The sequence below is a fragment of the Pseudopipra pipra genome, chromosome 7 (assembly GCF_036250125.1).
Source record: "Pseudopipra pipra isolate bDixPip1 chromosome 7, bDixPip1.hap1, whole genome shotgun sequence".
NCBI lineage: Eukaryota > Metazoa > Chordata > Aves > Passeriformes > Pipridae > Pseudopipra > Pseudopipra pipra.
This window is the reverse complement of record NC_087555.1, coordinates 34,022,261-34,044,750: the sequence shown is the minus strand read 5'-3', so window position 1 is coordinate 34,044,750 and position 22,490 is coordinate 34,022,261. Positions and strand designations below refer to the sequence as shown.

Genomic DNA, 22,490 nt, shown 5'->3' with positions numbered 1-22,490 from the left:
AAAGCCGTCTGAACACAGTACTGAGTAATGTGCTCAAGGGAACCCTGCTGGAGCAGAGAGTTGGACTAGATGACCTCCAGTGGTCCCTTCCAACCTTGCTCATTCTGTGATTCTGTGCACAGGTACCAGCTGTGATGAAGACTTCGGTAACGTGCAGAGCCCTAATGTCTACATGAACCCACAATTTCCCTTCCAGCTGGCATTTCCAAACTGTAGCCACTCCGACTTGCATCCATGATGAAAGCCACTGCAAGCCTCAGAGTTGGCTGCACTGCTTGGTGACACTTCTAATCCGATCAGTTGTGGCAATATCACACTCCCCCCCACGGATTCGAGGGAATAATAACTCAATTGTGGCAAGTCCTGAGCGTGGTACATCGCTATTGATCCAAGAGGAAAATGCTCGCTGAAACGGAGACAGCTGTTCTCACTCACTAGACATGCAACCTCCTATAATTAACTAATTTCAGAGCTCTTGGAATTAGCTGCTAGAAATGCCAACAGCTGAGGCAAGCAAGGAGGCCACTCCGATCCAATGGGGGCTGCGACAGCCATCCACCCAACAGAGAGCTAACAAAATAGATTTGAGGTAATTATTTCAGGGACTTGTAGCACCACTCGCATATTAACTCTTTTTAAGAATGCTTTGATGAATTCAATTGAAGTCAATTAATTACATCTCCAAGTCAGATGAACACAAAGTCGAGACGCCGCAGGAAGTGTGTGTTATTCCATCACTGAATATGTAACAGAGATGATAGGATTTCAGTTTCCAGATTGTTTAGCTGGGTCTTTGAGCAATCAAGTGATGGTGTCTGACTGAACACGCTATTGTCCCTGGAACAAATAAGAAATCTCTGAAGCAAAATGCAAGTCAACCTAATTTGCCTATGATTTTTTTTTTTAACCAGCTAGCTTCAAATTGTTATTTTAAATGGTTTTAAAGGCTTGATATTTAAGTTACATGGACGTTACCTAGTGACAAGAAAGAAAACTTTATGAGCCTAAAAACAGTCTTCAACAAGAGGGAAAACCGTTTTGAATTTACTTCTCGCAATAGAGATAGTGAAAATAACAGGGCAGCTTTAAATCAGTAACTATGAGTTTCTTGAATCCAGTACAGAGACAAAACCTCAAAGTTTGAGTCCAGTACAGAGACAAACACCTCAAACCTTGAGGTATTGTATTTCAGCTGCATTTCTGGGTCACAGCCATTAGATGAAATATTAACATTTACCTTTATGTAGCAGTGTTAAATAGCACCATAATCAAGATGTGAAAATTGGAATTCAGTTGGAAAATACACATAAAAGAATTGTGGGAGCATCTGAAATTATAAAAGAACACAAATATTTAAAAGTAAAGGGGAAATGCACCGAAAAAAGGTAGAGCAAATACAATGTTTTAGACAAAAAAGTATTGAAGAAAATACTTTCCATTGACAAAGCAGTCACCACCTTTATGACTCATTGATCTCAACATGATTCAAGATCATTTACCATCCTGAAAGTGGAAAATTCACATGGGAAGAATATTGCTACAAGATAAAAACCGAGTAATACCCTAGAAGTATCCAGAGTACAATGACATATTGACAAAAGGTACAACGGATAATCTAAAAGGCTTTTTTATATTCAGCTGATAAGAGTTAGTTATTCTGCTATCAGGATGAATTTATTATCAACACTATAAAACATGAGCAGAACACCAAAGCGGCTGGAAAAGAATTCTCACCTGAGCAAGATCTTCGGTAAATATCTCAAATCAAAGAACTCCTCAGGCAAACATGAGGCTGAAATTGTGATTGTTCATTTCTTACAAACTAGAATTTGTCAAGTTTCATAAATCCTCTTTATCTCCAGCAAGCCAAACACAACCAGAGCTAGAGGAAGATATCCTGGAATGGTCTTTGGCAGCTGCCTCATGAGAGTGGTATGACTAGAGGAGTGCCAACTATTTTGGTATGAAATGCAAATGCACTTGAGAAAGAGCAGCCAGGATTTACAGTTTTGCTTTTTCATTGCAATATGATGTGATCTTTCAAATTTTTTGGACTAGTTGGGGAAGAGAAAGGAGTCATACTTAGAAAACATGTTTTTGGTGAATATTCAAAAAGCATTTTATACATCCTCAGAAGACAGGCATTTCCTCACAGTTTGGCATGAATCAGAAACCATGCATGATTATACCAGCTATGGTATAATATGCAATTAAGTAGATACCCTAATGAGCAAGAGGTTCTGTGCATACAACCTTACTGGCGTGTATTTTGAGCTCTGTGGGAAGACATGTGAAGGAAGACTGAAGGCCCAGTAGATCTGACCAAAAGACTTAATATGAGATGCAGCTGCAGGTACAGACTCCTATACTTGGGTGTCTGTATGTATTTGGGTGTCTATTTGTAGTTCTCCATGCGTGGTCCAGATCCAAGCTCTCACTTGCAACCAGTGGAGCTACTCAGCTGACCACAGGTAGCTCTTGCCTTACAGATGGAACGGGATCCTCCATAGGCTCCACTGGCTCTGTAACTCCATTGCCCACATCCACTGGCTCATGGCCATTCTCAATGACCACCTTTCCTGGTGGTGACTCAGGAGATGAGGGTTCCATTAATCACCCTAATGCTGTCAGTCCTTCCCTCCTGGTCACCATCATTCCCTCAATCCCTGCCCCATCACACCTCTGGCCCCACACGTACCAAAGACACACCACTGGCACAGCACAGTCACTCTCCACTGACAGCAAAGCCCAGCGCTTGCCTTGGAGATGCTGAGCATGTGCAGCCTGGGAGGGACCGTGTTGTGTGGTTCTCTCTTAAAACCAAACACAAACAGCCAGAGTAGCTGTAAAAGGGAGACAGCACTGCTGTAAACTCATCAAAGGGAGGGTTTTATCTGCCCATAAAACTTCAAGCTGTTTATTGCCTCGTATCTGGACAGCACTATTGAAACACATGCTCCGTCGGCACACAGTCATCTCAGTTTCACAACAAAGCATTGCAGAACAGCTTGTGAAAACATATTGTTCAGTTAATTGCATTGGCATGCAGATGCCCTCACATTTATGAATTAACATCCACCGTGGCAAAAGGATGCACAAGGAGACACAGGGACTGTGGCATGAGGCTCTGTGCCTGCCAAGAGCTGTGCTGCCTGATGGAGTGCAGCCCATGAGCTCTGGGCTTCCCTTTCCTGCTTCTGTGGGCTACGGAGGCTTCACCACTGGCAAAAAGGAGCCTCCAGGCAAAAATTCTTGGTGTCTTAAGGATACCAGGGTGCTTAAAGCTTCAAGCAGTTCTTCTGCTTGATCTGTCACCAAGGCACCTGAAATACACCCAATGGCCTCAAGGATATCTGCATTAGTTCACTGCGTGCGAAAATGAGGAAAATCTATGTCTGAAAAAGTCAATGGCAAAGAAACAGCCCAACCACAGTGGGACTTTGAAAGGTATCCAAGCATTTGTATGGGTTGCAAGAGCGTTATACTTCATCAAAGCTATGCTGCTCAGGAGGAGGTGAACGCAGGAAATGAAACACAAGATTTTATTTGACATGTTCTTGCCGAGTATATTGATACGCTACACAAAATATTATGGAAGGAAATTACCTGTGTCAGCAGTAGTATAAATACCTGTCCAATAACCACTCAGACTTTCAATAATGGCCCTGTTAACACAGGGGCAATGAATATATGTTTGTCACTTAAATACATCAAGTAAGTCTGTTAAAAAAACCCTGTGAGATTAAACCCGGCACCTATTTCAACACCTATCAGGGAGAAACAATAGGTTTGAAATCACATGCTTTGAGGCCAGAGAGGTTTCACAATACAAAATTTGCAGCTTCTTTCCATCTTGCACACTTAGGAAAACACAGAGCACTTGGCAGTGGCTTGAATCCCTGCATAATTCACCAAGTTTCATGACATGACAAATTGTTCAGGCATCTTGCTGCCATGCCCTTCTGCTGCTGTTGTCTCAAATCTTCCCTCAAGGTTTTGAGGAGGAGGAGACGCTGGACAGAAATAGTGTCTGCTGGGAGGGGAGAGCTATTATTCCCTCAGGACTAAGACCTGTCCAGAGAAGTGTCACCACCACAGTTTACCAGTAAATTGTTATGGCAGTCGTGCATCATTGACAGAGGTGTCCCCTGCAAATATTTCCTCAGAGAGACAGCCCTTATTGCAGCTTGAATACTGCTCCCTTCACCCACTCAGCTTGTGTGGGCCCTCTCCCGTAGACCAAGGGGAAGGATGTGTCAAATCAACTGTCACAGTAATAACTATGTGTTTCACTAACCAACCTTCTATAGCTCAGTCTCTGTAGAGATATAAATATCTCCAGATTCAACCACATGGCAGGATCCATTAAGCCTGACATCCCTCAGAAAATAATTTACTTTCCTAGAAAATAACTATGCCATGAAATGTTTGAAGGACAAGCAAAGAGGAACACCGCCAGTGACACAAGCAGGAGGGCCTACCTGTGGACACCTGCTCCACTGTCCCCAGTCAGACACTGCACACTCACTGGGACAGTACAAGCTACACTTCTGCACTGTGTCTGGGATTTCAGCCTGATTACACAGAGCGTTGGGCACAGTCTCCCCTCCATGGTCCTCAGCAGTACTCACACACCTACAGAGGAAACAGACATTTTCATTAGAGTACCACGGATGTGATGGGTATCAACGAGTCTGCTCGACCCCATAGGGGACACCAGACATGACAATAGCTACGTGCAGCTGGTCAAAAAGCAGAATTAATCATGTTAATGCAAATCAAAAACAGCTACATGCACAACACGCTTTTGTTACTCACAGACTTCAGTAACAATAAACATTTTAAAGAAACATTTCAAACTTCTTACAGAGGGATTTTAGCTTTGATCGGCTGACAGAGGAGCAAACAGAAAATGACACCCAGCAAGAACAAACCTTTGTGCTCCTGCTAGGAACATCTGAACATTTGGAAATAACTAAGCATTTCCCCGTGCCTGGGGAATGAATATTCAGTAATAATGAATGCCACTCTGGTACGTGCAGTGCCATTACTTGGGGAAAATGTTAGCAAATCAGAATATGGAGGCACCTCAGGGAGCTTTATGTATACATGGCATTTAGGTTGAAGAATTCTAATTTAAATATCATGCTGTCTTCCTGAAAAACCAAGGCTCTGAGATGCTTTTCCTGTAAACCATTGCACATAAACACATGTTTCTTTTCATCAAAACACACTGGACTCAGGAACGTACTCACTGTCAGATGGTCAGATATTCCAGCTTTATTCGAGTACATATCAGCTCTTTTTGATCTGGAGTACCTGAGCTTTTGTCTTCACGCACCTGACTTTCCTCGTTTGTATTCCTTCTCCACAGTGGAGGGAATTTTGTTCGCTGTTGATTTTGCACGGAGACCACGGTTCTACTGCCCAAGAATACTGATTGCACTCGCTGTAGCATGGGACTGCCTCGTGCACCTGCCAGGAAAAAGAACCAAACTGTTCAGCTGAGCCATCCAGGTTAGCACCTCTGCAGAAACACCTCAGCCAAGCCCAGCAAAAGGCACACTGAAAAATATCCTGGCTTACACTCCTTATGCTAAGGGTGTTGTAATGGCTTTAAGTTCATTTATTCATTTTTGACTTGCCAAGGGATTTTTAAGTATATAATAAAGAGTAGTATGCATGCAGCATCTTAGGAAACAGGATAAATAACAGCTATTTCCTGCAGTCAAAAGAGGAACTCCATTACAATTTCATTTGCTCTGCCTGCTCTCAGTATAATCTATTCACATGTCATTCACCAGGACTGAATGTACCACATCCTTTCATGTTTCAGAAGGTAGAAACTTAAAATCAGCACTCATTTACCTTTGGTTCTAACATATCCTTGTAAGTCATTTACCATAAGAGAATGAAATTTCATCCATCCCACAAATTTCATTTTTATACATAAAAACTGTAAATGCTTTTTTTCCATACAAGTGACTTATCTCTAACATATCTCCCAATCAAACACACTAGTGTATTCACCTGAACTATAGTATCTATGTTGAGAGAAAAATACAGCCAAAAGCTTGATAAAAGGTGCCAGATATTCAGGTTGTTAAAAGTAGCACACTGAGATACAACACTTCAGCAGATGTTTAGGTTTAAATAAATGAACGCATCAACAGTTCTATTACAGTGATGAATAAAAGTTATTTATTTTGAATCTGGCTTGCCTGCAGAAGCTGATTTGAAGATACAGTATTCCCTGTTGCTTTGTACGAAGCATATGTGCTGCCCTGGAAAAATACAGTGCACCTAAAATTTCTTCTTCCACATACCAAGATCTCTTTTGCCTTGCTGCTGTGGAGCCATTTCATTCTCACGTTTAAAATAACTATAAATCAATAGCCTTTCTCCCAGTTACCCCCTCAAAAGAAAATCAGCCACAAGTTTAATAATTTACAGCTTCATTTTAAAATACCGGATTATGACTTTGCATGTTGTGGCCACAAGAATAAAGAAACTTTCTTTGCAACACTTTAGAGGTGGGAAGACAAGGAGATTGAGATTTCAGTCTGGAAACAAAACTGGTATCCCATCAGAAAATCACCTTCCTATCAAATAAAAGGAAGATAACTTGCAAAGGAAAAACCCTCAGGAACAGAAAATGTCAGAAACTACCTTAGCAGTGGGTCTGCTTACATGTTGTGCACAGGTTTAGCAGAGAAGGAAGAATAAGAGATGCTGAAAAGTGCAAAATACACAAAGAAGAAGAGACAGGAAAGAGGGAAACCAAAATTGGGACTGGTGAGGGCAAGGACAACACGAACTAATAAGAGTATCATGTTCCATGCAGAGGAAGGGGAGGGGAACAAATGGGGCAAAGGCAGCAGTACAATTAGTACAACTTTCCCTACGTATTATTAAGAACAAATTACAAACTTGGATGAGGCTTGAAGCAATCTGAACTAGTGGGAAGGTGTCCCTGCCCATGCTGGGAGGACTGGAACAATATGATCTTTAAGGTCCATTTCCAAACCACTCTATGGTTCTGTGAAATCCTTTTTTCATGGCCTGTGCACAAATAACACATAGAAACATGCACTACTACACCAGGGATAAATTATGCTCAGTGATGGCATCTGCTGCAACAACTTTCCCGTCAGAGCGAGTGGGGTCAACCCACAGCCTTTTGAGGGAGCTCAGGGGGTGTGTGGTGCTTCGAGCACCTGCTGGACCTGCACAAAGGTCTCTGAAAGATCTCAGTGCTCCTCAGACGCTCGATATGGTAAGCAGCACCACAAGTGCTGCTAATTAGCTGCGCAGCCAGGCTCCTTAACACTAACTGTTGTACACAGGAGCACACAGAGGAAGCACTCTCCCACTGTGAAGCCACTATCCTGCCCCACCAGCCTGTCACCTCCAGGGAGTCACCATCCTGCAGCCACATCCCTGCACACGCCGGGGACAACAGCAATCCCTCTCTAGGCACTGCGAAGCCTTTGCATTCCCCACAGACATCCATCCCGGAGATGGATGTAGAGACAGGGAGTATTTATTACTTTCCTTGCTCCACAGGGGGAAGGAAAAACTACAGCCTGCCTATGTTGCCTGACAAAACATACTGCTGTCCGCAGGAGGCGATTAGTGAGAGCGAAATGTGTGCTTGAGGCATGATCAGTGATTCCCTAGAAACAGAGGGGAGGCAAAATCAGAGAGAGAAAAGAGCCAAACTTGGACAAAGCTGGCTGCTGGGGGCAGGAATCCTGCAGCCCAGGGAGGAGGTGCCTCACTGGGTAGTGTCAAGGATGGTAAAACTTAGTAAGTTTATTAGGAGCTGGTTGGCCTGTTCCCGCTCTTTAGACTTCTGGAGAGAAAGCCAGAGTTGGAAGCAGCCAGGAGCTGATGGTGTGGTGCTGCTTCCCTCCACAAGCACAGCAGGGCAGCAGGGGCAGGCCAGCACAAACAGTGGCTTTGGGGATTTAAGATTCTTTTCCTGGTTCTAATTAATAACCTTCCCTCAGAGTTAGAGGATGCTGTTGTGAATCCTGCAGGTTCACAGCACTGCCAACCTTTCAGTGCTTGTCCTGCTGCCTGCAGCCAGGACAGGGTCAAGAGCTTGGGAATACCATCTCCACTGATTGCTCTGCCTTAACATCTGTTAAACCTCAGACCTCTCTGAACCAGCAAAGCCCACCTGTGGATAGCAGTAGAGGTTTAACATCAGGCATTTACCACAAATGTGTTTTGGTGGTCAAAAGCTCCTGCAGCATGTACCCATGTAGGAAAACCAGATGTTGGGCAGGCAGGGGATGCCACATTAACTAAAATCCATCTGAGGAAACATGTGAGATCTAAACAGAAATCCCATATTCAGTGACACAAATACACATAATACGAAGTGAAACTTCAAATGAGCTCTTTCAAGAGCAGGCAGGATCACAACAACAAAGCCATTAATACAGCATTGCTCATCTGCTGTCTGTGTCAAACTGCTATGATTACATGTGAAGTCCCATCAGCTCTCCTCCTCCTCTGACAGACAGACAGACAGACATCCCATTCTGCACTGGAGGAGAAAGGTCACACAACACTGGCCCACATATCCCTGCAGCACCTCTGCTGCTGACCTGTTCAGTACTTCCACTTTGGTCAGGATTCCCAGGTTACACTCACCACCAAAACTCTGAAATGTAACTGTTACAAACAACCTGTTTTCCTAAGTTCTTGTCCTGACACACAGCACCTCTCTCCTCTGAACAACCTCTCCCCTCTGCCCTGCATCAGCACTGAGCAATGCCATCTCTGGTAGTACCTCTGGGACACTGGGGAGATGTAAATAACCACCTCACATCACTGGGAGGCATAGATTTCTTCAGAACAAGTTACAACAGACACCAATGGACAGCGTTAAGCTTTTAAATGGGAGTCTCAAAGAGATGCAAGATTTCCACAGGTGGAAATGCATTCAGGAAGCTGTGAATATAATTTGTGTCTCCATCTTTGCATTTAAAAATCACAGTGATGTGGCATGCGGTCCTTTCCTCCACAGGACGTTTTCCTCCTGTTTCTCTCTCCTGGCTTGCCATAATTTGTTTTCAATCACCTCCAAATCCTCTTTTTTTTTTGTATTGGGGAAAAAAATCAAAACAAATCTTTCATTCCTAAGTTTTGCTAGAAACTGTGATACTTAAGGAGGACACATGATGCTCTTGACTTTGCATTTTGAAAGGATTTTGCCTAAGCCTTTCTGTTCTTTGGGTCCTACCTATCAGGGCAACCTAAGTTCACTTCTCACCTCCTAGGTCCATGGGAACACCCCTGTCCTGAGCCTGGGATGGGATGTGGTGTCCTCACTCCTCACCAACCCAGGGACCCAAAGTGCCTGAGCATGGAACGGAGTTGGGATGTGCTCCCATGGATCCCTGGCTGTAACACAGAGTGCATCCAAGCTTCAAATTACATACAGTCTAAGTCTCCCAGCCCATATCATGTTTGCCATTCAGTATCTCTGCTGCAGATACAGAATTTTCTTGACCAGCTATGCCACTTCACAAAGACAACAGTTCCACTAAAAATAAGCTGCTTAATGCTCACCCTTCCCCAAACTTATGCAAACGCACTATGACAGCGCATTTACAAACCCCTTCAGACTGAGCCCCTCAACACGTGTATGGAGCTGTAGTACCATAATCCATCTCCTAAAGGGCAGAAATGAAATAAATTCCATGTGATAGGCACAGAGGCCCGTTGTTCTGCATGGCTCACGGGGGAGAAAGATGATGGAAGCTGCAAACGCCTGACCCGTGAGGAGCTGCAGAGCTCAGCACCCAGGGGGCCAGCCTGGCTCCATCCCTTACTGCCTCAAGAAATAAACACAGTCTTTTAGCAGTTCAGGAAATTAACTGCTTTCCCCAATTTTTATTCACATTTACATGCTGGGTTTTGGGCTCAATGAATCAAGGGGTGAAACAGTGCCTGACTGAAGTCAAGGGGAGTTTTGCCACTGACTTTCACAGGACCACTGTATCGCTCTTTGTAGACACAACTGCCCTAGAATAGCGCTTTAACATCTGAAACCTAAAATCAAGTTGATGGGCACACTTCTTAGTAAATTAAAGGAAAGAAGGACATAGGAGACAGACTGCTAAAGCTTGCCCTAACAAAAGATGCCATTTACCATTCAGTCCAATGCAAAGCCTAAGCTTTTCCTAAAGAATATTGATGTCAACAGTTACTTCAGCAAGATATACAAACATTAATCTATTTATTTTCTCTTTTAATACCTGATACTTGCCTTTTAATGAAAAGTCCAAATACCTAACAACCAAGGAGCTTTGGTGTGGTTTACAATGTTCTCTAACTTATCTAAATGTAGGTCAGGAATAACAGAGACCTTGCAAAGGATGTATAGAAACAAGTGCACTTACTCAACTGATGCAATTCATTGAAAGAAATTCATACCTACACTTCAGGTAGCTTTTCTGATGAGCTAGAACGAGGTCCAACACTTCTGAAAATCACAGTGACTTCATATTTCAGTGAACATCAAGATTTATTGTCCCTCAAGATAAATATTGACTCTGGTTTTCCCTCAGTCGATATTTTAGCTTTCATGACAGTAAATCTTGGTGTTCACTCCAACTAAGTCAATATCTGCTTATTATATTAGAACAACCAAACTGATCACTGTAGCAGGTGCCTGAGACCCTGAGGACTACCTCTGTGCTATTCATTTCTAATACAAATGGGCTAAACTCATCGCTAACGTAAGTTCATTTCACATCGCTGCCCTTATACCAAGGTTACATTAGACCTAATACACTGAAACAGCCAGAGCTGAAGAAATAACAACCCATTTTTAAACTGTGGAGACCACCTTGAGTAACATCAAAGCTAGAAAAGATCTTTTTTTAGGTGGGAGAGCTGACTTGCTCTGGTCTGCAAATGGACTTAATGGTAAGGAAAATCAAGTGCAGATTTTAAAACCCCTCCTACTAAGACTGGCCAGCAATTTGCTCACTTTTAACACTGTTTGCATACCCACTTTTATGTTCCCTGCATATCCAGGCTGCAAGAGGAGGGGAGGCAGCAGTGGGATGTCACAGTGCAAAAGGGAATCTCTCCTCTTCTCAGAGCTTATGGCCACCACTTGGTGACACCTGGGCCACAGCCAGCACTCCCTTGTAACCAGCCTGACACAAATGGATCCAGAGCATGGTGGGAAATACATCCCAAAAAATACCCATTCATTGTAATAACCTGCAAATTTGACTTCTACGTTGACTCCATCTATTTCACACAAATCTCTTTTTTGGTTGTAAGATGCCTATATATTAATTCAATAACTTTTATAATGTACTAACACTGCTTTCACATTCTGTTTAATCCAAACCAGATAATTTCTAACAATGAGTTTCTATCATTTAATTCTTTAAAACTGAATTAAAAATTGAGTACTTGCTTTGTTAATTACTTAACTGCGTGTTTGATTTGGCAGATCTAAGCATGCACTTAAAAGCTTTACTGAATTAACTGTATATCTGAAGTACTTGCACATTAACAAACACTACATCACAGAAATTATCTCATTAAAATTTCAACATTAAATAGTCCTCTTTAAAATAAAATTGATTTTATTTCATGCTAGTTTATATATTGATCAAGATTGCCAGAAATATGCTAACCACTCACCAGTATTAAAACTGGTCGAACAATTAATTTGCAAACAATTTGGATTTTGCAAAGCAGTGGTTTCACTGATGAATACTTGTCTTTGGGTATTTGGATGCTGCAAATAGCCACCAAAATGAAAAAAAATTGCTCAAAATTACTTACAGCACAAAAGTTTGAACAGATCATTATGCAGTAAGACTTCTGAAATTATTGGAATTCCTGAATTTTTTATGCCTCTAGCAGATACCTGCACAAATACTCGTGGAGCAAATTCAGCACTTTTAGTTTTCATTTACGCCCAAATCAAAGGAGTTTGTGATTTTTTCCTCCTCTGTGGTGTGGAAAAAAGAAAATCAATTTCAACCTTCGCTAAGGTTCTCGAAAACCTTCGCTGGCATTAAACCAAGAAAACCTAGACCTGTCTAAAACTTCGTAGCTGGCAAAGGAATGGGATCCATTTTATTTTAAGTGCAAAATATGAATTCAGAGTCAGGGCAGTAATTATGACAGAACAGACAGAAAGTTGCATCAATTCCCAGTGTCTGCTCTGCGGGCAGTATGGAAGCCCCTACAGAAACAGATCCTTCACCACTGCTCCACTGCTTCAAAAACTGCTGAAAAATCACTTTCCCTGAAAAGAGCGAAAACACTTATCAAGCCTCTGAAGTTTCTGCTTCTCTTGATTATCTATTTATAGCCCAATCCTCAAAACTGCTCAATTTTAATCCTAATTTACTCATGAGAAAACTGAGAATGAAGAGTGATTTACTACAGACAGGTTGGTAAGGGAGCCCTAAGGGAGTGAGGAACTGAATCTGGAAATGCCCGATTTCCTGCAGTAACTGGATGACATCTCAGATTAAAATCAGCTCCTGAAAAGTTCAGATAAAGACATTTCAGGATGAAGTCATCAAAAAAAGCAGCACCATAAAATTCTGCCTGTAAAATGAGGAAAAGAGGAGATATTAGGAAATCAGCAGGGTATTCTTGCTATAAAGATATCTGGATGCTCCACTTTCCCTCACCACGGCCTTTACTGTATCTAGCCTTTTGCTGGACTTTACAAAATGCTCCCAGTAAATCCCTTACATTCTTCTAACAGGTAATTTAATATTCAAAGTCAGACACTGCTTTATTTCAAATTCTTAAGTGCAACGAGTGGAAAATGCCTTGTTTAAAAAGTTAATTGAGGCGAGCTCTCTCAAACCCCAGTCATTACGGCTCACTCTGACAGAACTAACATGTTGCTCGGCAAGGTTTATTAATTCATATTTATGAGCAGTAAGTGGCTTTATTTTCTGTGAGATTGGTGCAAGCATTAGAAACACCAAGTTGTAACATGGTAAAGCAGGAGTGCTCTTTCACAGAGGTTAAAATACCAAGGTGGCGTCATTCAACATGAGAAAATAAGGGAGAACATGCAGCTCCTGGCCCCAAACTTGCGTCCCTGGTTTTACTGTCACTACAGCCTCTGAGGAGCAGGACACAGCACAAAGTATAACCCTGCAGGTACTGGGCATTTATTTCTACCTGAAACACTCAGGCAAGACAATTTAGTCTCAGACCTATACAAAAATTGTAGCTGTTAAATTGGGAATGGGGGATATGAGAATACAATCACAAATGGTCAGTTCCTCTGGCTTTGCTTTTTTATTTTATTTTTTAAATTCTATTTTGTCACTATCAAAAAAATATTGAATCCAGATGAGATATTGACAAATGCTATATTACTATGTTGTCAAATATGGGGGTCTAATGCAAGGCAGAAACTCATTAGTGAGAGTTTCAGTGCATTTTACAGATTTCAGGAGTTGAAGGTGCTGCAGCTGCTGCTGCCTCCCTGTCACAAAGCCAGACAAGCATAGCAAATTTAAGTAGATATAAATAAATCAATGTCCCTTGTTTCTGAAACAGCACATTTTGCTGCAGTTTCAGGGGTAACAAACAAATGTGGCACCTCTCTGGATGAATCTGTTATGTAGTAATAATGTTGGATCCAGTTTTGAAGAGGGGAAGGGGGAAAAAAGCTGATTGATGTAGAACAACATCAAAGCCCTTTTTACTAAATGAGAACAATAAGATGAAGACAGATTGCAACACCAACCTGAGCCTTTGTAGAGGTCCATGTTAGCAGGGCATGACAAGCAGAAAGGAAAGAAAATTATATATTCATTAGTTTAGCTGCTATATGATAGTATTGCAAAATAAATAGGAAAAAAAAAAGGGAAGAAAACCTACTTAAAACTGCCACAATGTAAGGCTGCATTCAATTCTTCGATTTCCCCATCTTTCAAAAAAAAAAAATAAAAAAAAAAAGAATCCCTCAAGCAGAAATCAGGTGTTTCTTTATGAGTGAATGAAAAGCAGTGACTATGCTGAAGAATAAAGCACAGTTCATTCAGCTCCATCCAGCAATCCTCTGAAGTTCATAACTGTCTCTCACAATCAAAGTTTAGAATAACAAAAACTAATAAAAAAAGCTGTTAAGCTTAACCTGAGATCTGGTAAGACACCCCACAATTACAGACTATCAATCATAACAGATACAAAAGGTTTTCAGACATTTAAATCATAATTGGGTGGCTCTGTCATTAGTAAAGCCCAAAGGTTCCATGCTCCCACTGCTCTCATCTGACTGCAACACCCAGCAAAGCCCACACAGATGTGCACCAGGAGCCAACCAGGCCTGGAGAACATGGGGCTCCTGAGCGAGTCTGCCCAGCCAGCCGGTGCTCCCAGACCAAATCACAGCCTTCCAGCAGGTCAAAAACCTCCTCCGGCGGGATATGAGCAAGTAATTACTAGATCCAGAAGCCAAGTCATCTGTCACATGAAATGAAATAAATGCCAGCACTAAACACAAACAGTCCCACAGAAGCACTTTCTTTGTGGGCATCTGGACAATAGGCAATTTAAAGAAAAGACCATCAGAGCTTCCTGCTAAGTTAAAAATGATGCCTCGGAGACAAAGTTTCAGGTCTAGTCTTTCTTTTAAGAGATTTTAAATCATTTCAAGGTCTAAAAGCTTCAAATTGATATTCTATCAGTTTATTTTCATGTCTTAAGCAACAATGAATTAGCGCGACAAGAGCAGTCAGGTTTGTCCTTACCATCGTATGATCTTGAACTGACAATTTTTCCACACGAGATTTAAAACCAGTTAGCTGACAAGAACAATTTGATTGATGGCACTGCAGACAAGAGATAGAAGAGACTGGGAAGTGCCAGGCAGTTGAAAGTTATGTTTTTTGAAACACGCTTCTCTGAGGCTACACCAAGGGCTGGAAGCAGAGAGAACTGCAAACCGCTCCTGAGGCTTCCTGCAGTCACAGCAAGAAACAGTCCAGTTTATGTTCCTGCAAAAGCAGCAACAGAAATGCAAACCGGCTCAAAACCTGATTGTTTTGTTAGGATGAGACTGTCACTCTCCCCCCAGTCCACTCAGCAGGAAGTCTCATTCCTCCTCAGCTGCATCCAGACAGAAGCAGATGCTCGCAGGGAGAGCGGGACAGGCGCTGATGGATGAGTGATAGATCCCACAGCTTCAGAGCTCAGAAAGATCACCCACAGCCTGATTAGTAACTGGAGCCGGAAAAATTTCCCTAGAAGAGCAAGTTCCTGCAGAAGTCAGCATATTTGACAGCCTGTTGCATCGCCTGTTTGTGGTAGCTGTCTTTCTGCCAAGACAGGCAGATGTTAGTACTGCGCTTAGACTCGGCATTAACTGGAGCGATTTTCTGCGTATAATTACAGGTAAGGCAGGTCTCCCAGCAGTGCTGCACAGGCCAGCCTCGGGACCAGGCAGAGGAATTCACAGATCTGAAGGCAGCTACAACCACACTGCTGCACACTTATAAATCCTACAGTTGTTACAATCTGACAGTTTTTATTGGTATTTCTTGTAGGCGGGTCCAGACAGAAAAGATTTAGGCACAGAAGAGCCAAGTTTTCTTTCCCAAATGCATATATTCAAGAAAAGTGATGTGCTGCAGAGAGAAACCAAGCTTCTACCTGCAAGAACATCCATATTTAATCAACTAAAAGCTCCCTTGAGCCAAAAGTTAAATTCTACCCAACCTATTTCAAACATCAGAGTGCACACATACTGTCCCTGAGCCAAAAGATAAGAGGGAAGTGCTTGCGAGTCACTGCCTTGTGGGGTAGCTGATGTCTCTGTAGTTCTGGATATCTCTCTTCTGTTCCTTTCTGTCAGAGCAGGGAATATGTATTCTCAGATTCCTACATTTCTATCACTGACCCGTAGTCTGAGGTTAAATGCTTTACATGGACCTGTACAAATCCACACGAATCGATGGAAAGTCTTCTACTAATTCCACTGGGTCATGCTGTGGCAAGCAAGGAATATCTGGACATTTATAGGCACATCACTAAAATTTAGAGGAAAAAAAAAAAAGTATTGATCATGGTGAATTTTTGCTGCAGTATGTATTTATTAAGAATGTACATCAATACTGCCTATATACTGCTGATTAATGAGAAGCTATATAAAAACCAAATAGATGGTTTTTTGAATAAATCTGACAAGGAACACATCCCTACCCATAGCAGGAGTGTTGGACTAGCTAATATTTAAGGTCCCTTACAACCCAAAGCATTCTATGATTCTCTGAAGGAATAACTGCATAACTCTTCGTGCACATATGCCCATGTACTGCAAACATCAGATCTAGCACATGGTTACGTTTTCTTGGTTTTAAGGAGTTTATGAGTGTCTGACTACTGGAACCCTACCAGAATCATGCACCAGTAGGTACTTCACCCTGTAATAGCCACCACCAGCACACCAAGTCGTGCTCTGTACCACTGCAGCGTTCAGTGGGGATGTCAGGCCACGAGTGATTCAGCAATTCTCACACCTCAGCCATTCCCCAGAGCACCACCTTCACGCATCCACGATTCTGGAAATAATGGAGTGAAAAAGGCTGTTTCCCAAAACAGTAAGTAAAGGGAGCAAATAGAAAGAAAATGCATATGGAGGCTACACAACACAGCTGTGCTTTGCAGCGTGTCGTACACACAAACCACTCTACCTGAAACCTTTTAGAGAATTAAATAATGCAACACAGCAAACAGCATGTGATAGAAATTAGAGGACACAGTAACTTAAAGATCATGCAAATGGTCTAAAAGAAAGTAATCACTCAGCCCATAGGAGATGAGAAAGAGAGGAAGATTAAAAGGCATGAGACAAGAACCTGAAGTTGAATGACAGATCTGAAATGAACTGAAGAGCCCAAGAAATAAAGGGAAACACTGTTATCTATTGCAGGAGCCACACAGAGAAAGCCCAACACTAAAAATATTCAATTTACAATAGAGGGAATGGCAGGAAATGGAAGATCACCAATGGGGTGAAGGGAAAGAAAGGTGAGATAAACTTTTTATGATGAGCATTGACTCAGAAAGTTTGGCCAACAAGGAGGGAAAACTTGAAGAGACACTTGAAGTGATTTATGTGTCGATGGGGTTATTTGGGAATGAAGGAGACAAGTTACTGAGTATCCTTTGGAAGATGAAATGCGAGACAGATGGAAAAGGAAAGGGATAAAAAACAGTGACCTGCACAGCAGTCATATAAACTTTTATTCTTGGGAAACTATTTTCCTACAGACATTATCTATAAGCAGCAGAAAATAACAAGGAGATGAGTAACAGGCAGCACGGGCCTGTCAAGAACAACCTGTGTGAAATCATTCTGATGTTCTTGGGTAACAGGATAACAGATGCTGTGGATAGGGATGAAATGGCAGGTATTCTGTTGACCTTAGTAAGCCTTTCACACTACCGTTCAGGCTAAGGAAATACAGCCTGGATTAATCTAATACTCTGTAAGTACAATGCTGGAAAATCAAATTCTGAATAGTAATAGTGTAAAATGGGCAAGAAACCTCACAGATGTCTCTGCAGAGCTTTATGTTCTATATCCAGTCATATTACTTGTTTTCATTAATTTGGGGCTGATGGACTGAAAATGATTCTTACTGACTCTGTGGATGCTGCCAAGGTGAGAGGGACAGCGAGGCAATTGGAGGACAGGAAGAGAATTCAAAGTGGGCTTTATGAATTGGTGAAATGGAATGAAAAAATATGTTGAGAGAGAAGTACAGAACTACAGTGACAAGAGACTGACCAGACAACAGCATGAACACGGGATGAGAAACAAATGACCCCTCTGTGGTACCACTGCCCTGGATCCAGAAATTGTAGAGAACCATAAAGAGAATGTGATTCAATAGTATTGTAAAATGAGACAAAAGCATAGTTTGTAAAACTCTGAGGTACCACTTGAGCCATGGCATAGATTCAGCTCAGGAAGCACGTCCAGATGCACGCACCCAACTTCATGAGACATCTGCAGGATTTGAACCCACTGAGAGGTGACTGATGACAGTAACACTATTAAGATCAGAATCAAATTGCCAAGGTGAGTGGTGGCATTTCCTCTGTTGCTTTACAGGCAAACATTTAAAACACCAGTATAATTAGTGACAAACTATATGATGGCAGGTCTGTCAACAAAGCATGGTATCACTGTCAGATAAAATAGCAATACTGAGCCGTAAAAAGAAATAACTCTGCTGCATCATACCAGATGCAGAGTAGCAAAAAGACACCTGAGAGAGCTTTAAAGAGATCTTCCAGCAGCTTGAAACCATCTATCTGCAGCATCACTGAGCTCCGTGCTGGCTTATTCACTGCTGCCTTGAATAAATCACAGACTACCAGATTGTATTTTGGAAACCAGAGGCTCTTATACCTCATACAGGAACAGGATGGAGGAATTGGTATTATATTAAATATTAACAGCACTGTTGTAACGCTGCCTACAGTTAAAGCTCCTCATTGTAGAAGCAACATTGATAATGACAGAGTGGTTGAAGGAAACCCAGAAAAATAATTCAAGATCCGAAAATCTTGCCTAAAAGTAACAAAATGAAGGAACCTACCTCTTTGGTTTAGATGAGAGGTGGGGAAGAGGAGACTCAATCATTTTTGAGAATATACAAAGCAGATTTCTCTTAGAAAAGCTCCTTTTAAACTAGCAAGTAAAGAGATATGTTCCCAAGGCTGAGAGCTGTAGTTAGACAAATTCATATTCAAGTTTTAAAAAAAGGGAATTTTTTAAGCATGAAGAAAATTAACTACTGGATCAGTTTATTCAGGATAATTCAGCCAAAGTGTGTGGCAAGGTGGGTGCCTATCTACAGACCTCGACAGGTAGGCATGGATTTGCCTGCAGTCAAGGAGCTTATGCTACACAAGAGGTCAAAGCAGACCATCACCTGCATCATCATCATGATCTTGTCTCAGAATCTCTGAATGAGGAATTCCACAGAAGACTTCTCAATCATACATTAATCATTAAATGAGCACCACTTTTACTAAACTACACTATATACTTTCAATATAAATTGTAGATTGAAGGGATGCTTGGGTGGATTTCACATGCATTTTGAGAGGTGGTCAAAAAAACATAGCTCTACATTATAGATCAGCAGCACACTGCAGTTAAGCCAGTCCATGTATCATTCCCTAAATGTTGATCCCCCAAAGAAGACAATATTTTATTTACTGCATCAGCTCTAGCTACTAAATTTTAAGCAAGAGAGGAACTGAAATTCAGCAGGAGAATACACTTTTTAGCAAGGTCATAATGGCACCAGTAACGTGCAGGATGGAGGAGGGAAAAAAAAAGCAATTATTTAAATAAAGCAAACACTCTCTTGGCTGCATCTGTTCATCAGTGACTTCTGCCATTTCTCAACTGTAATTCTGGGGTGAGTAAAATAGATGGAATACTTGGAAATGCAAGTTAGAGTCTTCCTGGGTAGAGGCTTCCAGGTTTTTGGTTTGCTTCTGAGACAGCTGCTTGTGCTGGTTTTTATTACAAGGACCCCTGGCTTAGCAACGCATCCCTGACCCTCCTGCGGGTCAGTGCACAGCACCTGGCACATGGACAAATATATGCATGTATGCATGGACATCACTAAGAATAAATAAGAGCTGATTGACAGAAAAGTGAAAAGAAAGAAAACAGAAAAAGAACAACTGGAAAAGAAGGGCAAATATTCATTGTACAGAAATGCATTGCAGGGAAAACAAGAAAAAGAGGAGAAATGCGGTAACAAGGAATACTGGCAGTGACACAGAAAGGGATAAAAGCAACAAAAAGACAAAGGGAAACACTAGAGGAAGAGGCTCACTGTGTTTTACAAAGGCTTAGCAAAGTAAAACACAAAGCAAAACATGTCTGAGGCAGCACAGAGACGCACAGAGAGGCAGTGACAAAGTTATTTGCAATAGGGAATACATGGAACCCTGCTGGGCTCGACTTCGGCTGTTTCTTTGTGGTTTGGCAAGTCCTGTAACAGCATCTGGTCACGTGAGACAAGTGCAATGGATCAGAATAGTTGGGAAAGCAGCAATGTTTAAAAGGATAGTGCCTTTATACCCATCAACTGACAGTTTGATAGTGACCTTAGTGCCACCATTTGCTCTACATACAAATAGGCAACACTCCCATGGTTATTTTCAGCTTGTTTTACAAAGCCACTTTTGGAAATCTTTGTTTTCAGCCAGCAATGCTGGTGTTAGAATCAGACTCCATTCGCTTCCTATCAAAGCCTCTCCCACAGTGCAGCTGCACACCAGCATGAAGGGTCCAGAGACATACATTTCACAGTCATGGAATCAGAGAATATGAGCTCGGTAAGGAACTCAAGGATCATCTGGTCCAACTTTTCAAGGCAAAAGCACGGTCTAGACAAGGTAGCCCAGCACCCTGTCCAGCATCTTGAAGCACTGAGGAAGCCACCACTTCCCTGGGGAGGTTATTCCAAAGGCTGATTGCTCTCATTGTGAGAAATGTTCCTTGTGTCCAGCTGCAAGGATTAACATGTACCTCTTACCTTTCATCTCTTCCATGGGACTCCTTGTAAAAAGGGAGTCTCCATCTTCTTTGTAGCCACTCCTTAAATACTGGGACATGGTGATAATGTCTCCATGGTTGCTTTTGGCCTGCTGAGCAAACAGATCATACCAATCCTCCTTGCCCATGTATGCTGAGCAGGGAAACAAGCCACATTTCACCGCCTTTTCATTTAGACTTAGAGGGGAACACTAGGCAGTAAGAAAAGTAGCTGCTCACTCAGAGACATTTAAAAATACTTAAACATAGCAGCAAATCCCCTTCCGTGTTTGTTATATGGACACCAGACAGTTTGCAAGTGACATTTTTAACTGTTGACAAAGCTAGAATGAAGGACTGACATACAATACATTGCTGCAGATGGGTATAGAGAAATACACCCTGGTATAGATCACTAAAAAATCCACTGCATTTGGCATAAGTAATAGTTGGATTTTTGTTTGCTTTGGGTTTTTTTGGATTGTCGAATAAAACAATCCAGCTGCCTTCTGTTACCTTCTGTTATATCAACAAAAATAATCAGAGAGGAAAAGTGCCAAGCAAATTCCTTCTTTTGCACCACAGAGATGAAAAAATAATCAACTGAGTAACAATGTTATTTGTGCTTGTGCATGTTTACACAAGGAAATATTTTTCTTAATAAAAACAGAAGACATTACAATTTTGAAGAAAACAGAAACCTGAGGTAGCATGTTTCCCTTCTAAATACAGCGAAAGATGCTTCTCAAGGACAACACCTGACTTTCTAACTCAGGCAGCTGCTGGACACCAACGAAACCAAATCATGTTTATCGCCATGACGGTCAGCAAAACTCAGGATATTCAAAAAAAACAACCCAAACCACAAAATTTATCTCTCTCTGTTCCTGCCTGGCTTCCTCGTGCACTGGTCTGAGGGCTCTGGAGCATGGCATGCTCCTGTTAAACACAAGGAATGCAATCAGGTAGCACTGCCAGAAAAACGGCCCTTCATGAATATCTCAGACTTGACGTCTCCCACACAAAAGGAAAGAGGATTTCTCTTCCTCACTCATCCAGAGAAAACAATTACAGCTGCACCTGAGCACTGCAGAGTGAAAACAAAGCAATTAAGGAAAAAGCCTTATCACACACTGGGCAGGAGCTACATGGTTTCACACAACACACAAAAGCATCAGAAACATGCCCACTGCTGGCACTTGGGATTTCCACACAAAACTGGGAATGTTTTGGGTGGAAATCCCATAAACACCACATCTCTGGTGCAGAAAGACATCAGAGCCACCCAGGGCTGTAATTGCAGCCCTTTGGGGGCAAAACCATCAGCAACACAGAGATATTGGGATGTACAGAAGAGCATGAGGGACCACAGCGTTCACCTGGTCAACTTGAGTGAAAGGCAACTCAACACTCCTGCCTGCTTACTGGAAAATTTGCTTTGATGCTTTTCAAAAATTTTAGTCTTCACGTTTTTTGCATTCCCGGCATCAAAAAGACACATCACCAGTGGGAAGGACTGGGGCAGAGAAAATGCTGGTAACTGAGCCCAGGGCAGAGAAAATGCCAGCAACTGATGCTATTTTAATGGCTGTGCTTTTAAGACCTCCTGGGGATGAGGTTAGATGCCACAGTGGGTAAAATACACCTTTCCTTGGGGAAGAATTATGGGAGGCTTAAAGAAAATTAGGTGAGGCACTGAAGAAGCCCCTGACAGTCTCTGGCACAGGCATGTACAATGTCAGCTCTAAAATACTGAGAATAAACCAGAATGCAGTAAGACAAGATTATCTTTGCTAGTAATACATGCAGACTTCTTCACAGCACATCTACTCATAAAAAACAACATTTTTAACAATTCTGATGATAAGAATGCATGCTTTTTTGGGGGATTAGTCCC

At 41.9% G+C, this 22,490-nt stretch overlaps 1 protein-coding gene across 4 annotated transcripts in view; it reads right to left on the bottom strand.

The window, feature by feature from the left end:
- The window catches only part of THSD7B (thrombospondin type 1 domain containing 7B), a 310,487-nt gene that overhangs the window by 29,062 nt on the left and 258,935 nt on the right, over positions 1-22,490 (bottom strand). For all 4 annotated transcript variants that reach the window (XM_064661604.1, XM_064661605.1, XM_064661606.1 and 1 more), the window contains exons 17-18: positions 5,342-5,475; positions 4,482-4,635 (exon numbers count right to left, since the gene is read on the bottom strand). In XM_064661604.1, coding sequence (XP_064517674.1) covers positions 4,482-4,635; positions 5,342-5,475 — 288 coding nt within the window. The remainder of the gene's footprint in view (positions 1-4,481; positions 4,636-5,341; positions 5,476-22,490) is intronic.